This window comes from Pygocentrus nattereri, chromosome 19, assembly GCF_015220715.1.
Source record: "Pygocentrus nattereri isolate fPygNat1 chromosome 19, fPygNat1.pri, whole genome shotgun sequence".
NCBI lineage: Eukaryota > Metazoa > Chordata > Actinopteri > Characiformes > Serrasalmidae > Pygocentrus > Pygocentrus nattereri.
The window spans coordinates 10,027,764-10,045,765 of record NC_051229.1 but is presented as its reverse complement, the minus strand read 5'-3'; the positions used below and the strand labels follow the sequence as shown (position 1 = coordinate 10,045,765).

Below are 18,002 nucleotides of genomic sequence, written 5' to 3'. Positions count from 1 at the left end.
AACCAGTTGCCAGGAATCCAAGGGTTGTTAACACCTGTAAATGGACAGGTATTGCCCGATTTCGTAGTGTTGGTCTCTCCAAATCTGGACCCAACTCAGCACACAGTGTCAAGAGAATTGCTCTTGGAAACCTAAATCGGCTCATTAACCAATCATCATTGTTTGCAAAAAAATCTTCATGATCTCGAAAAATACGTTGTCGCCTTATTTGGCGGCTCGCTAGGTCTTCGAGTAATGCCAAAAAAGCCATTATGACAGACAGCGCATCAGTCGATCTTGTCTATTTATATAGCTGTGATTTACTGCAAATAGTTACAGCTGTTAATTATCTCAAAATATTAACAACCAATTTCCCTTTACTGTATCTTTATTGCTTTATTATTAGTTCCATTTGCTGTCGTCATGATGATGATGATGATGATGATGATGATGATGATGATGATGATAATAAAATACGTTTTATTAAGTACCCTTTTAAAACGTGTTTAAAAGTGCGAAATAAAACAATATGTAGAATTAAATTAACCTTAATTAAAATGCAGAGTGAAATAAAACCAGCTAGAATAAAATAGTACTACAAATAAAGTCGAATAAGATACAGCATGCACTAAAACCTTAAACATGCAGACAAAAAATAATGACTGCAAATTAATTAATAATTAATTAATATGTGTTAATCTTTGTTAATCCTTCTGTTCTTAATCTTGATCTATTCGGGATTAACTGATGCGTGAGGATGGTTTGCGCATTTACTTGCAATTCTCTATTTAACCCCCACCTCTATTTCCCCACTCTCTCTATCTCTCTCTCCGCAATGTTTTACAGGGTTACGGCAGCTCTAGAGTTTGCTTAAAACTACGCACGTTTTTACGCCACGTACTTTTTTATAAATCACAGTTTTTGGGCAAGATGTTGCGTGCGCACATTTCAGACCCGTTTTTGTGCGTACGCACGCTTTATAAATGAGGCCCCAGGGGGCACCCCCTGTTTGGAGAGTGGAGGCTCCACCCTCGGATGGTAAAACAGATCTGAGAGACACAATCCACTATAAAGCTCGCACTCAAATGGCTCTGTCCCCACTTCTTGCTCACAGACGACTGTGTCTAGACTAGATTTTGACTGCCTCAAACAGATATTGAATACACTTAGTCTTTTATTGTGGAAAACGAACTAAGACAAATATTACCAAACTACTGCAAGGAAAAAAGAAATGACTCGGCTCAACACTTATTTGTTGAAAATGTTGCTGATGATGTGTAATTGGTTGCAGCTGTATGACTGGCTTCATTTATGATGGTTATTCACTGAACTAATTCACAAAATATAACAGAGAAATGTCATTTTTATCCCTGTGAGTGGAAAATGAGCAATGAAAAGTGAATTTTATTCAACGCCTTCACGATGCAGTGAGGCTACACTTAACAAAAACACATCGTTCCTATGTAACCCATTACGCCAGAAAATCAACTCAATGTACACCTACCAATCTCTTTAGTTTGATCCTCTCTCCATTCAGCTTCACCTGACAGAATCTGTTGTGGAGCTGGATTGTAGGTTTGCTCAATTAAAGCTAATTATAGGCTTTTATTTTTAATATATAGCCATTTAAAGGGTTAAAGCCCACTCAAACTCTCCCTTATAAAGTCTTTAGGGCACCACTGAATAAACGTTATTAAAGGTGCAGGTGTAGTGTTTGATGTTTGTAAACATGTTTAAACAGTATTTACAAGTCACAAACAAAAGAGATGCAACCACAGTGATGCTAAAACTTTCAAAGAAACAGTATATTCTGACAGCCTATTACAGCAGCTATACAGCAGAATGGATTATAAGCAGAGATTACAGAATAGAGCCTTATGTAACTATAACAGCTATAATAAACTGTAACTCCATCCATGTCTTTATGATTTGGTCAGTCTTTCTCTGATGTGGACGGTGATGACTGCAGACAGCATGAGGGTCAGACTGATGGAATACAGCACAATCTTCAGCAAACACACAGATACACCACCAGAGGGAGACACTGAACCTGAAACACACACAGCAAAACCCACCATTGTATTAAATATCATGATCAAAAATATAGGAAATACATAACTAGACTTCAGTCTGTTCTCTATACTGTTCACATTTCCGTTTCAGATTTCATAGTAAAAGCCCCTACTTTTTTAAAAACTGGAAGTGTAATACAGGTGTATACAGAAGTTTGACCACCCCTGGTCAAATTTGATGCTTTGTTGATTTTCTAAGTGAAAATAAGGGAAAACATCCTCTACAGAGGACACATTTTTCTGCAAATGTTAATGCACAATTTCTTTTATTTGCTGATTTTGCATTTAGATTATTGCTTGGAATAACTTGATTTGGGGAAAAGAAACAACAACAAAACAACAATAAAAAGAAACTGATCTGTATTTTTGACTGATTTGGTAACAGTGTGTGTATCAGTGTTCACACCCTCACCTTTATCAGCACAGAGTCGTTTCAGTTCTCTCATCTCCAAAACATCCGTCCTCCAGCTGACTGGGTTGCTGTGGTTACAGCTGACGGTGCGGCCATTGACAGACAGGGAAAGGGTGACGCCTCCAGGTGATGTCACTTCCTTCTCCTCACAGGTTTCTTCATAGCAGCTGGAGTTGATGGAGAGGTCATGACGTCTACAGGTGAGAGTGATGTTACAGGTGTCTCTGCTTAGCTGGTGAGTCAGGACTGGAGCCTCCACTGGATCTGAGGTAGAAGATGTACAGACACATCACTGTAATGCTGACAGCCAGTCAGTGATAAATCACTCAGCACAGATCAGACATCATTAAACGTCATTCCGTATCTTTCAGAGTAGCTGAGATCCATCTGGACGTTGGTGATGATGTTGATTATTAGACCTCAGAGACAAATGAGTCGAGAAAAATAATAACTGCCCTTTTTAGTGTTTACACTTGAGCTGGTGGGTTGAGGATCAAAACTAGTTTGAGAGCATTGTAGCTAAAATCAAATGCCTTAATAAATAAGCTTTATAATGATCTTGTATCAGCCATGCTTTTAAAAGGAATTCCATAGATTTTTCAAAATAAAGGACTTCCTTAATTATAGTTGTTTACATTTTTCACCTTCACAAATTTTCATCTGCCTCCAAAACCTGCTTAACAATAAGTTATTACACAAAATTATTACAAATACATCAGGCATGTTTCATGAGTTTTATTTATTTATATATATATATATATATATATATATATATATATATAAATAATGAGAGGGAGAGATACAGATGACAGAATAAGTGTCAATTTGAGGTCCAATGGCTGTGTAAGGAACATGGTCATTGCAAGACAACACTCATGTACACCAGCGAGAAACAATTAATCAGCAGAACTGAACAGAATAAAAAAAAAAAATAAAAAAAAAACACCTCACTTTGGTTTCACTAACTCACTTCTTGAATTTGAGGTTTAAACTCCAAAAAAGCTATCAAAACAAGTGAGGGTTTAACAGATGAGAAAATGATTATTAATAAGGTGAAATATGTGAGGACGAGGAAAGATGAGATGATGAAGAAATAGAAAATAAAATGTGAGGCAGCAGGGTGGAAGGCAGTAAAGAGAAATGAAAAGTTGAAATATCTGTTACCAGTGATATCTGTGTATGGGAAATGTATTAAGATTTGTTTTCAGTGAGAGAGAGAAGTTGTTGTGTTTTAATGTTTTTTGTTTGATGTTGTACTCGATGTGGGTGGTGTTCTTTCTGAGCAGCACTTAGTTAAAAAAATTTATTGTGATTTTAGCCTTCAGAGGAGCTCAGGATTGTGCATGATTACATTAAGAACAGAGAAAATGACAGCATCTTAACAGCAGTGCTGTGTCAGGACTTCACGGTTCCTCCCACTGACTGATTTTCTATAAGACTTACCCAACACAGAGAGTCTGTACTCAGCAACAACTCTGACCACATCACTAGCTGTTTTAGCTTCATACAGTCCACTATCAGTCTTCTGTAAGTTCTTCAGTGTCAGACTGTAGGTTTCCTCATTGAACTCCACTCTGCCTCCATAACCAGAATACTGTTTAGATTTTTTAGCTTCATTATAATATTTTAGAACATTAGTAGATCTGTTAAAAATCCAGGTTAATTCTTCAAACTCCGGTATAGTATTCAGTATGTCCAGTTGCACAGAACTGCCAATCAATTTGAACAAATCACTGGACACTGTAGAGAGAAAACAAAAACATTTGGTTACAGTCTGGTTAAAATGTTATACAAGTTTGTTTTGTTTGGTTGTTTTTATATTTTATGATGTTTTTGTATTTTAGTTTGTATTTGCTACTTTTCATATTATAGCATTTGGGAACACAAAAAGTCTTTTTTTTTCTTTTAAAGTACAAAATTCTGCATCCCATTGCAGCTTTTCTCAATTGCAAAAACACAAAACTGAAGTCAGCTTAATATTTTTTTTAGTCTAGCACATAAAACTAGTACTCTAAATCCAATTTTATAAAACCTTTTCATCAACCACCAAAAGGAAAACTCTTTTGCCAAAAGTTCATGCTCCAATGTCCAGATACACACACATTCCAAATCTCCTAAACATTGTTTTTGCATAAGTGTCAGTACAAAGAATTGTTTTTCCACATGTCGTACAGAAATCACTGCCATTGAATAGACAAAACTCCAGTTACTATAATGAAACACGCATAACACAACACACTACACAAAAACAAGCTGAATATATTTCTAAAGGTGAAAACAAACACTGATGATGCAGTTTGAATAGTTTAGTATTTTTGGTGAAATGTAAACCAAGAATAAAGAAAGGACCAGAGAAAGTTCGCAAGAGTATAAACCATTTAATGAGATAAAACAGAAGTTCAGTGTTATTTCATTGTTTCTGACCAAATGAATGCCCTCACATGACACAACTGCATCTTTAAGCATGCTTAACATTAGATTAGATCACTCCATCTGGATAAACTGTAAACTCAGCCTGATTTCATAACAGTGACATATGAACGGTGTCACTCCAGTTTAAAACTGGCCAATAACATACATACATACATACATACATACATACATACATACATACACACACACACACAAACACACACATTTGATACTTTTGATAGTTTGGACTTAATGTCAGCCACGGCCATAAACACAGAAAAAAATAAATGCTGTTAGCAGCTGTGACGTTAGCTTGTCGCATCATGTGATGATGTCTTTTTATGCAACAAGCAACATATTACAAAAATGATAATAGGACATTAGAGTCATAATTACAACCCCAATTCTAATGAAGTTGGGATGTTGTATAAAAGAAATGAAAACAGAATACGATGATTTGCAAATCCTTTTCAACCTATATTCAATTGAATACACTACAAAGACAAGATATTTAATGTTCAAACGGATAAACTTTATTGTTTTTTGCAAATATTCACTCATTTTGAATTTGATGCCTGCAACACGTTCCAAAGAAGTTGGGACAGGGGCATGTTTACCACTGTGTTACATCACCTTTCCTTTTAACAACACTCAATAAACGTTTGGGAACAGAGGACACTAATTGTTGAAGCTTTTTAGGTGAAATTCTTTCCCATTCTTGCTTGATGTACAACTTCAGTTGCTCAACAGTCCGGGGTCTCCGTTGTTGTATTTTGCGCTTTATAATGTTGTAACACGTGCAGAATGTGGCTTGTCTTGCTGAAATAAGCAGGAGGGCAGGATGGAAATAAGCAGGATGCTGCTTGGATGGCAGCATATGTTGCTCTATAACCTGTATGTACCTTTCAGCATTAATGGTGCCTTCAAAGATGTGCAAGTTACCCATGCCATTGGCACTAACACACCCCCAGACCATCAGAGATGCTGGCTTTTGAACTTTGCGCTGATAACAATCCGGACAGTCCTTTTCCTCTTTGGCCCGGAGGACACGACGTCCATGATTTCCAAAAACAATTTGAAATGTGGACTCGTCAGACCACAGGACACTTTTCCACTTTGCGTCAGTCCATCTCAGATGAGCTCGGGCCCAGAGAAGCCGGCGGCGTTTCTGGGTGGTGTCGATATGTGGCTTTCGCTTTGCATGGCAGAGTTTTAACTTGCACTTGTAGATGGAGCGATGAACTGAGTTCACTGACAGTGGTTTTCTGAAGTGTTCCTGAGCCCATGTGGGAATATCTGTTAAAGAATGATGTCGGTTTTTAATGCAGTGCTGCCTGAGGGATCGAAGGTCACGGGCATTCAATGTTGGTTTTCTGCCTTGCTGTTTACTTTCAGAGATTTCTCCAGATTCTCTGAATCTTTTGATGATATTATGGACTGTAGATGATGAAATCCCTAAATTCCTTGCAGTTGCACGTTGAGAAACGTTATTCTTAAACTGTTGGATTATTTGCTCACGCAGTTGTTCACAAAGTCTCCCCATCCTTGCTTGTGAATGACTGAGCCTTTCAGGGATGCACCCTTTATACCCAATCATGACACTCACCTGTTTCCAATTAACCTGTTCACCTGTGGAATGTTCCAAACAGGTGTTTTTGAGCATTCCACATCTTTCCCAGTCTTTTGTTGCCCCTGTCCCAACTTCTTTGGAGCGTCTTGTAGGCATCAAATTCAAAATGAGTAAATATTTGCAAAAAACAATGAAGTTTATCTGTTTGAACATTAAATATCTTGTCTTTGTAGTGTATTCAATTGAATATAGGTTGAAAAGGATTTGTAAATCATTGTATTCTGTTTTTATTTATGCATTACACAACATCCTAACTTCATTGGAATTGGGGTTGTAATCTTTTAGTACTTTTACTTTTGATACTTAAGTACTTTTGAAGGCAAATACTTTTGTATTCTTACACATGTGGAGGTCTAAAGGGAGGAACTTCTACTTTTACTGGAGTAATATTTTACCTTGGGTATCTCTACTTTAACTCAAGTACATGGTTTGTGTACTTCACCCACCACTGTGTATCTTAAAGGTGGGAGTTGTTGGTGTCACTCCTTTCCACTAGAGGGCTTCACGCTTGTTTACGTGCTCGCATTTCTGACGGGCGAGTAAGAGAAGAAAAAGACGGCTTGCATGTAGCTGGGACGGCTATAAACGAACTGAGCGGAATTAAATGCACTTAAATTACACTTAAAAAAGGCAAATAACATTGCCCCAACGTGGTAAGTGGTTCGGTTTTATGTTAAATCATCTGTTGGGTTGTGTATGTTTTCTGCCTGAGTGTTTCAAATGGGATACGTCGCTGTATTCAATTAGAATGTTCGTGAGATGTGCGAGTTTGGTTTAAGTTTGTGTGTAGATCTGTAACATCCTCATATTATGTGTATTTTTTCATATGCTTGGAGGTAAAGATTTATAAGTTAAGTGTATTGGCGGTTTATTAGACTGAAAACCTTTATTTGAAATTGTAAATGCTGTTTAAATGCTGAATTTAAATTTCGGAAATTTGTTATTAATCTAGCATGTCCTTAAGTATGACTGATTCAAATGGTTTATACCATAGGGTGTATATTTATCTGGATTATGATTCTGAATATTGTATCTTCATTCATTTTTTCAGTTTAAGCAGTGGTTACTACGCTGTGTGTGACAAAAGGGCAAATAAAAAAAAAAAAAAAAAAAAAAAAAAACAACTGCGAAGTTTATGTTATTCGTAACATAAAGTTAAACACGGACGGCAACATGTCAAACCCAGAAGAGTCTGAGGGAGAAGTAGACCTCGTGACAGTGAGGAGGAGGCGAGGACAAGCTAAGGCAGCCATAACTAAAATGATAACAGCTGCAAATGTACATATGACAGAATATGAGCCTGAAGGTTTGAAGGCAGCACTGGAGAGCCTCGGCCTAGCCGTCACTCGCTTCCAGGAGATACACAAGCTTTATCATGATAGGCTCATTGATGACAATGACAAAGAAGAGTCAGAAGCCTATGAGAAGGTCATCTTGATGAGTGTTCACGAGGTGCGTCACATTGCCCTAAGCTGGCTGCAAGAAGTAAACACTCCTGGTGAAGTTGACACCATAGATCCAAATGATCCAGCCAAGGAAGCCCCAGATAACACGGATGATGACAACCCCACGTCAGCTGAGCTAGAAAACCTACGTGCCTTACGAGAGAAAGAACGAGAGAAATTTGAACTGCTACTTAAGCGCAATGAAGAGGAGTTTGAATTGGAACTCCAGCGTGTGCATCACAAGGCAGAGCTAGATGCACAGATGTTACACAACCAACAAAAGATACAAGCTGCAACAACAAATCTTTATTCTACACCCAAGGCTGGCAAGAGCCCATCAACGACACGACCATCACTGTCACCGATATCAGAAGATTCGATCTCACAACTGCTTGAATTGTCAAGGCAGCAGTGTCACGCCCAAGTAGACTCCCTGAGGCTCCCACCAACTAATATAATCAAGTTCAATGGTGACCCCCTTCAGTACTGGAAGTTCATGAGACTTTTCACCACAATGGTGGACAAAGAGTCTGTTGCCGCAGAAGAGAAGTTAACTCGTCTACATCAATACACTGAAGGAAAAGCTCAAGATGCTATTAGTCACTGCTTATACAACCCCAATCCCAGTGCAGGGTTCCAGGAAGCAATGGGGCGGCTAAGAACAAGATTCGGAAATCCTCATACCATCTCCCAGGCTTGGGTTGAGAAGGTTTTGAACTTTAAAGAGATAAGAGACAATGTGCAACTGAGAGATTTTGCAGACCAACTGAGAGGCTGCAAGGATACACTTTCTGCCATGAAGTGTGAGGAGGAGCTCAGTGGTCGCCGCACATTAGTTGAAATAATCAGCAAACTACCACCAGATCTCAGGTCCAAATGGTTGAATATAAACTACGATATCACAAATGGGGGACGTCTACCTAAACTCGAGGATGTTGTCAACTTTGTTGAGACAGAGGCGGAGAAGAGATCTGATCCAGTCTTTGGTAGCATAGTGAACTATAAGAAGCAGGAGAAACCAGGCAATATTATGATACCCAACAAGGGCTCAAAGAAACCTTATCCAAACTACTCTGCAAATGTTAAGGCAGCTGCAGTTCAAGAGATCAAGTCTACACCTACCAAACGGACAGCTAATTCAAAATGTCTGAAGTGTTCAGAGCCCCACTTCTTGAACCAGTGCCCAGCTTTTCGATCACTGACTGTGCCAGAATGCCTCATGTTTGTTCAGGAGAAGCACCTGTGTCAAAACTGTTTCATGATGGGGCATAGGGCTGAGGTATGCACACGAAATTGGGTATGCAATGTACCTGGCTGTGGACAGAAACATAACAAATGGCTACACCCAAACCACACTAACAAGCAAAATGCAACAGCAAGTCAGAATGCCACAGGTGACAACAAAACAACTCAACAAAAACAAAACAAAATCTACCCAGTCACCTAATGTCACTTGTGGATTTGCTGGCGCCGGAAATGGTAAAGTTTGCTTACCTATTGTTCCTGTGGTAGTTAGAGGCAAGGCCAGTAACATTAGTTCTGTCACCTATGCATTACTTGATGCTGGAGCCAACACAAGTTTAGTGTCAGAAGAGCTCACAAAGAAACTCAAGGTCAAAGGTAAACCTGCAAGGCTGGATCTTGATACTGTAGGAGGCAGCCAAGAAGGTATATTCACTCGATGTGTGAACCTTGAGATAGACTCTCTGTATGATGGCAACATGTATACACTCAATGGTGTGAGAACACTAAGTAAGTTAAACATAGGTCTCAGCTGCCTCGCCACACCTGATGAGGTTGCTAAATGGGATCACTTAGCAGACATTCCTATTCCTAGTGTCAACTCGGATGATGTGCACCTCGTCATTGGACAGGATGCTCCACGCCTTCTCAGAGCTGAAGAATATCGTGTAGGTAGAGATAATGATCCATATGCCACAAGAACAGTGCTTGGTTGGGCTATAAATGGGCCAATTGATTATGAGGAAGGCGGTAAGAATGTCAAGGCCTATTTCCTCAAGTCTGATCACAGTCTGCAAATGCAGGTAGAAAGGTTTTGGAAACTCGACGACCCCACCCAAAAGGACAATCTATCAGTCAGTGACCAGAAGGTGATTAAAGAGTGGGATAATTCAGTCTCTAAAGACGGCCCACACTACATCTTAAGCATACCCTTTAAGGACAAATCAGTAGCACTGCCAAACAACATCAACTTAGCAGGACACAGACTACAACTCCTGAAACGTAGACTGACAAAAAATGCGGACTTGCAAATGAAGTATGTGGAAGCAATGAAGTCAACCATCGACAATGGCTATGCGGAAGAAGTCCCAGCTTCATTCTCTGACCGCAACGATGGCAAGGTATGGTACCTCCCGCATCATCCAGTGATTCATCCTCGAAAACCAGGAAAGGTACGGGTTGTCTTTGACTGTGCAGCTAAATACGATGGAGTATCGCTTAATGATGTTGTTCATCAGGGACCAGACCTAACAAACAAATTAATAACCGTGTTGATTCGGTTCAGACAAGGTCCTGTTGCTATAATGGCAGACATCGAAGGCATGTTCAATCAGGTTTATGTAACGCCTGACCACAGAGACGTTCTGCGGTTCCTGTGGTGGAAAGACCATGAGCAATACAATGATGTAGTTACTTATCGTATGACATCTCATCTCTTTGGCGGAGTGTGGTCTCCAAGTGCAGCGAGTTTTGCCTTAAGAAAATGTGCATCTGACAATGCGCATCTGTATGATGCAGACACCGTCTCCACTGTTGAAAAAAACTTCTACGTGGATGATTGTCTGAAATCTTCTGACTCACCTCAACAAGCCATCCATCTAGCAGTGCAGCTGACCAACCTACTCAAGCAAGGAGGCTTTCACCTGACCAAATGGACAAGCAATTCTGCCGAGGTCCTAAAGTCTATCCCAGAGCAGGAACATGCGAATCACTCTCCATCGCTGGACCTGGATCGAGATCCATTAATGGAGAGAGCTCTGGGCGTGTTATGGGACATAAAAAATGACCAGCTCACATTCAGTGTGAGGGTTAAAGACAAACCCAGCACAAAAAGAGGTGTGTTAAGCACAATAAGCTCAGTCTATGACCCCCTGGGCTTAGTGGGTCCATTTATTTTGAGAGGAAAGGCACTATTCCAGGCACTGTGTCATATTAAGATAGGCTGGGATGAAACCATCCCTAGTGAGATTGCTGAGCAATGGGGCCGGTGGTTGGATGACTTGCCAACACTATGCAAGCTGCAAATTCCTCGATGTCTCAGACCGACAGTCTACATTGTGCCTTCAGTCACCATGCAGCTCCATCACTTCAGCGATGCGTCCGAATTGGGATATGGTGCTGTCTCCTATCTCAGGCTTGTTAGCCATAACAGCATATACTGTAACATTATCATGTCCAGGAACAGGCTGGCTCCAGTCAAGACAACCACCATCCCACGATTAGAGCTGGCGGCTGCAGTGGTAGCAGCGCAGCTTGATCAGAAAATCTGCCAAAGCTTTGAGCTGCCCTTACTGGATTCTGTCTTCTGGACTGATAGCACAATTGTGCTGCATTACCTGAGAAACGAAGATAAAAGGTATCAAACCTTTGTCGCAAATAGAGTTTCGCAGATCCGTGAAGTCTCAGCAGCCTCACAATGGAGGTATGTCTGCACAGAATGCAACCCTGCAGATGACGTTTCTAGAGGATTATCAGCTGAAGAACTTGCAAGCAATGAGCGTTGGCTCAAAGGCCCTGCTTTTCTTTGGCAGAAAGAAGAGCTTTGGCCTCTCCAGCCTGAGCTAGGTAGCTTACCTCCAGAAGCGGAGGTAAAGAAGTCAAGTCAGACGTATACAGTCTCATCCAAGGTTACCACTCATTCAGCAACTGATTGTTTCATCCAGAAGTATTCCTCCTGGTACAAACTCAAGCGGGCTGTTGCATTGATCTTATGAGCAAAGGATATTCTGTTGAAGACAACAACCAAACTACGTGAACCTATATCTCTTAATGACCTGAAGCGGGCAGAGATTTCTATCATTGACTATGTTCAACGCTCACAGATCACTAATCCATTGAGGGTTGATAACTTGAAAGGGTTAGTACCAGTACGCCTTAGTGATGGACTACTTCGAGTCGGAGGCAGACTCAACAATGCTCCAATACCGGAAGCGGCAAAACACCCAGTGATCTTGCCACAGAAGCATCATATCTGTGAGCTCATCATATGGCACTTCCACAAACTCACAGGTCATTCGGGAGCTGAAAGGGTCCACTCTGAAATTAGGCAATCCTTCTGGATAGTCAGAGGATGAACCACAGTGAAACAAGTCTTAGCTCGGTGCATACCATGCAAAAGGCACAGAGCTCCAATCAGTACTCAGTATATGGCCGACCTACCAGCTGATCGTGTGACACCAAATCAACCACCTTTCACCAGCGTCGGGGTTGATTACTTCGGCCCCATTAACGTCAGAAGGGGACGCAGTGAGGTGAAGAGGTACGGCTGCCTGTTCACTTGCCTAACGACCAGAGCCATTCATTTAGAGGTAGCGCACAGCTTGGATACAGATTCTTTTATAAATGCTCTTCAGCGCTTCATGGCTCGCAGGGGAACACCTCAACTGATACGCTCGGACAACGGATCAAATTTTGTTGGTGCCTGTAGTGAATTAAAGAAGGCGCTGGATGAATGGAACCAAAATAGAATTGAAGAACATCTGCTCCAAAGAGAAACACAATGGAAGTTCAACCCCCCAGCAGCCTCACACATGGGAGGTGTATGGGAGAGGCAAATCCGTACTGTGCGCTCGATCCTTTTAGGCCTTACTGGTCAACAGTCTCTGGATGATGAAGGGTTAATGACGCTCTTCTGCATTATTGAAAATATCGTCAATGGACGACCACTAACAAAGGCGTCAGAGGACCCAAGAGATGGTCAGCCTCTGACTCCCATCGATTTGCTTTTGTTAAAGCCCGAGTGTTCTTTACCCCCTGGTTGCTTTGTGAAGCAGGATCTGTACCGTCGGCGCTGGCGTCAGGTCCAGTACATGGCAGACATTTTCTGGACTCGGTGGATGAAAGAGTATTTGCCTAGTTTACAGCAGAGACAGAAGTGGACCCGCCATTCCAGAAATGATCAAGTAGGTGATCTTGTACTAGTCCTTAATGAATCAACACCTCGCAGTCAGTGGCCTCTTGGATTGGTCATTGATGTCAATGCTGGAGCTGATGGACTGGTACGTTCAGTACAAGTAAAGACACGAACAGGTATCTATACTCGCCCCATCCACAAACTATGTTTGCTGGAAGGGAATATGGACGGGTAGGCTCTGCTGACTTTCAGCTTATGTTTCCCATGACTGTTGCAATGGCTGTTGGCATTGTATTAAGATTGGTAGCTGTTGCTCTAAAGTGCTCTTCTTGATGTATTGTTCTGTAGTCGTTCACCAATTTTACTTGGATGACCATTTGTTGGTCATCGGGGCCGGGATGTTGGTGTCACTCCTTTCCACTAGAGTGCTTCGCGCTTGTTTACGTGCTCGCATTTCTGACGGGCGAGTAAGAGAAGAAAAAGACGGCTTGCATGTAGCTGGGACGGCTATAAACGAACTGAGCGGAATTAAATGCACTTAAATTACACTTCCATCCATCCATCCATCCATTTTCTAAGCCGCTTCTCCGTCAGAGTCACGGGGGGATGCTGGAGCCTATCCCAGCAGTCTTCGGGCGGAAGGCAGGATACACCCTGGACAGGTCGCCAGTCCATCACAGGGCAGACAGACAGACACAGACAGTCACTCACACACTCACACCTAGGGGCAGTTTAGCATGTCCAATTGGCCTGACTGCATGTCTTTGGACTGTGGGAGGAAACCGGAGAACCCGGAGGAAACCCACGCAGACACGGGGAGAACATGCAAACTCCACACAGAGAGGACCCTGATCACCCGCCCGGGGAATCGAACCCAGGCCCTCCTCGCTGGGAGGCGACAGCGCTACCCACCACGCCACCGTGCCGCCCCTAAATTACACTTAAAAAAGGCAAATAACATTGCCCCAACATGGTAAGTGCTTCGGTTTTATGTTAAATCATCTGTTGGGTTGTGTATGTTTTCTGCCTGAGTGTTTCAAATGGGATACGTCGCTGTATTCAATTAGAATGTTCGTGAGATGTGCGAGTTTGGTTTAAGTTTGTGTGTAGATCTGTAACATCCTCATATTATGTGTATTTTTTCATATGCTTGGAGGTAAAGATTTATAAGTTAAGTGTATTGGCGGTTTATTAGACTGAAAACCTTTATTTGAAATTGTAAATGCTGTTTAAATGCTGAATTTAAATTTTGGAAATTTGTTATTAATCTAGCATGTCCTTAAGTATGACTGATTCAAATGGTTTATACTATAGGGTGTATATTTATCTGGATTATGATTCTGAATATTGTATCTTCATTCATTTTTTCAGTTTAAGCAGTGGTTACTACGCTGTGTGTGACAAAAGGGCAAATAATAAAAAAAAACAAAAAAAAACAACTGCGAAGTTTATGTTATTCGTAACAGGAGTAACTTTTGAACAACTACCCGTGCTTTGAGGCAGATATGTAAGTGTGGGCCATTTGAAATGTTTATTCTTTTTCCCCACTAGTTGGAAAATTCAGAATGAAGCCTGATAGTGAACATTACTGCTAGGATCTGTATTTATTAGCCTCTAAGTGTATCTTCCCAATGATTGCATTACATTTTGAACAGTGCATGCTGGGTACTGTAGAGAGAACACTGATGGCTGAAAAGGGAAAATATATTGTGAAATTTGTCAACCTGATTAGTTTGAGGGATACAATGCTGTGCTATGGAATATTAAATAGCATAATATATAACAAATTAAAGTATAGTTTCAGGCCCGAATGCACCTTTAAAGGAATGGTTCACCTGAAAAGATTAAAGCTTTCTTTATTTGTTAGCTATGTAAGCTTTGTTGCTCCAAACTCCAGAAAATAAACAACAATCAACTACGTTTGGTAAACATATGTAAATTCTATTTTTCTTTTTTTTGGGTCAGTTGTTAAAAAGGGTTAACTGCAAGATATATATATATATATATATATATATATATATATATATATATATATATTTTTTTTTTTTTTGTGAAAGAAATGCTGTAGAGAAACCTTTACTAAACATGTACAATAAGAGAACCAGACTTGCCTGAACTATAAAATACAGATATTTGAGATTTATTAAGATTAAGAGATTCTTATTAATCACCACAACAGGAAAATTTCACCTCCGCATTTAACCCATCCATGAAGTGAAACACCACATACACTCTAGTGAGCACACACACACTAGGGGGCAGTGAGTACACTTGCCCGGAGCGGTGGGCAGCCCAATCCGCTGCGCCTGGGGAGCAGTTGCGGGTTAGGTGTCTTGCTCAAGGACACCTCAGTCATGTGCTGTCGTCTCTGGGGATCGAACTGGCAACCTTCCTGTCACATGGCTGGTTCCCTAACCTCCAGCCCATGACTGCCCCAATATTAGTATTGATTTAGAGACTCATTTGGTCAAAATATTACATTTTGCAGTGCTATAAGACACAGAAGACATGATTGCAAGCATTCCACATATGGTTTCCAATAAAAGCACTGAGAAACCAGTGAAATTGTCATTACAAAAGTCCATGAGAATCTTATGACCTAACCTGGCCAGTTTCCTGATCTCAGCATCACACAACTTAAAGGATAAACTGTAAAAATAAGCGCAATAGTGCTTGACATGTTTGACAAGCGTGGCAAACCCATGTCAGGTGATTTCCCATTGAATCATTTGAAATGCCTCATGTTGGAGGAGCTGTTGTCAATTTTGAGGAAGCCAATTTTTCATTTCTGTTTTCTTAAAATGCCTTGCATTATCATACAGTATATAGTTTTTTAATTTAGTAAGCTTTGCATTTTAAGTATTCACAAAAATCACAGTGTAAAAAGTTCAGTTACAAAGAAAAACATTCTTCAGCTGATATAATAAAGCAAATATCAAACAGTCTATATATCACTGTCTATCACTAAAGTATATCACAGTTCATGAAGTCCAAATGACTTCATAATCTATATTTTAAGTTTACATTGACCTTAATCATGACAGTAACAAGGTTAGGTGATAGTGATAGTGATGATTTCTTCATCTATGATGTAAAAATGGTTAATATGATTACTGGATACAATGCAGTTGAACCTCTATAATGTGAAAGGCAGTAATAAAGTTTAGAATATGTTTTTTGTTACCTGTGATCGAGACCAAACTGAAGAGAACAAAAAACAGCAGCACCATCATCGCCATTGTGTGAGGAAGTTTCTAAGGAACTAAGGAAGTTCACACTGATGAAATAAGCAACGCTAATACCCCTATAGGTAAATACACATGAAAGCAGGAAACAAATGGCAAGACAGTAAATAATATAAAGTCAGCGTTAGCATCTTTTTAAGTACAACATAAAGGGCGAATAAATGACACACACACACACACATTGGTATCATGCTTGTGAGGATCTTGATAGACTTCTGCTTTATTGTAGCCATTTAATGCTGCAACTAAACTTAAACTTAACCTCTGGGATCAAAAGTTAATGTTTATGGCATTTTTTTAATGATAGACTGGGCCACGTTCAGATTTGAAGAACTGTTTTTACTGTATTTGTCTGGCTTACTTGGCTACTTACATGCTCAAGAGAAGCTGCTTTCATTTGCTTCCACTGTCGAAATCTATGTGTCACTGTCTAATCCTGGCAGCCTGCCTGCTAATGCAATAACCAAACCATGATGAGAAGTGAAAGTTCCACTCATCAGCTCTTTAAGGCAGATACTGGGAACCAACTCATTTTGTTTTCAAGCCTGTTTCCAAGTCTGTGTTGTCCAACTGTGTTTTCATTTCTCTCATGTCCAATCTTGGCATTCCAGTCTCCCATCACCAGCATTATAACCCTGTATAACTGTAATAAAAGGCTGGGCATGAAATCCATTTCATCCAACAGCAGTCTTGTTGACATCCTTACTGACAATGAAAGCCACTCTTTTTTAAACAGTTGTATGAGGATGCAATTCAGGCCCCACCCCAACTGTCCCCACTCAAGCCACAGCTTATTATTTGGACAAAAGATCTCATATTATGAACTAAACTGGAAATGGTTTACTTCACAAATAAAGGCTTACTACACAGACAAATCCAAACCTGATGTTTAAATATTATTTTTTTTGCTTTTGAAATGGGTAACAAATCGCCTCCAGTCTCTCAGGCACATCTGACAGTATCTGGAACTTTACATTCAAAATATACACAGCACACAGGAAATGCTGACTAAAGAAACATCAAGGTAAGGGCAGAATGTTAAACTGTTTGATAGAATTGGTTGTGAAGCAGTGATTGGAGGACTAAATTACACCCAAGACTTATATGAGAATCAGAATGTCAAAGAAGGAATGGTGGATTAAGTGTATAGACTGAAAGGATTTTTGCTACCATAAAAAAAAACGGGTGCTTTCATGACCATTCCTGCAGTCAGAGATGGATTACTGCTGGGGCCAGTGCCCAGGGACCTCCAACTGCTAGGGGCCTTTGGGGCCACAAGAGCAAATGGTGCTCTGTAAGGGTCCATGGTGGTCCTGACCACTGAAGGACAAGGGCTCATAAAGTATGCAGAGAAACAGATGGACTACAGTCTGTAATTGTAGAACTACAAAGTGCACCTATTTAGTAAATTGAACTGATAAAATGAACATTGAGCATAGAAACAAGGAGGTGGTTATAATATTATGTCTGATTGGGGTGTGTGTGTGTGTGTGTGTATAATGTGTGTACACATACACACACACACACACACACACACACACACACAGTGTATATATACTCCATTTGTTCTTTGTTGGTCATGTTATGTGTTTTGTCCTGATTTGCACTGATCCCCAGGAATTTAATGTGTAGATGACTTATTTTTTCATTACTTCCAGCTTACTGTGATTAATACTCTGCACATTCAAGGTTCCAGCTCTGAATTCTGTTAC

General features: G+C 40.3%; 1 protein-coding gene across 1 annotated transcript; it reads right to left on the bottom strand.

Annotated features, from left to right (window-relative positions):
- Positions 1–1,135: 1,135 nt before the first annotated feature.
- LOC108414006 (SLAM family member 9-like) lies at positions 1,136–16,313 on the bottom strand. The gene is made up of 4 exons (XM_037530906.1): positions 16,230–16,313; positions 3,907–4,203; positions 2,464–2,727; positions 1,136–2,029 (listed from the first exon to the last, which is right to left on the bottom strand). The coding sequence occupies exons 1-4, from the start codon at positions 16,282–16,284 to the stop codon at positions 1,902–1,904; spliced, it is 744 nt and encodes a 247-aa protein (XP_037386803.1). The 5' UTR covers positions 16,285–16,313; the 3' UTR covers positions 1,136–1,901.
- Between the last annotated feature and the right edge of the window lie 1,689 nt (positions 16,314–18,002).

Bases quoted from the DNA above. Each gene is read 5' to 3' on its own strand.
- LOC108414006 (XM_037530906.1), bottom strand. From the start codon at position 16,284: ATGGCGATGATGGTGCTGCTGTTTTTTGTTCTCTTCAGTTTGGTCTCG. The intron at 4,204-16,229 runs GTAACAAAAAAC...TTCTCTCTACAG, and splicing joins CAGTTTGGTCTCGATCACAG to TGTCCAGTGATTTGTTCAAA. The intron at 2,030-2,463 runs GTGAGGGTGTGA...TGTGTGTTTCAG, and splicing joins ACGACTCTGTGCTGATAAAG to GTTCAGTGTCTCCCTCTGGT.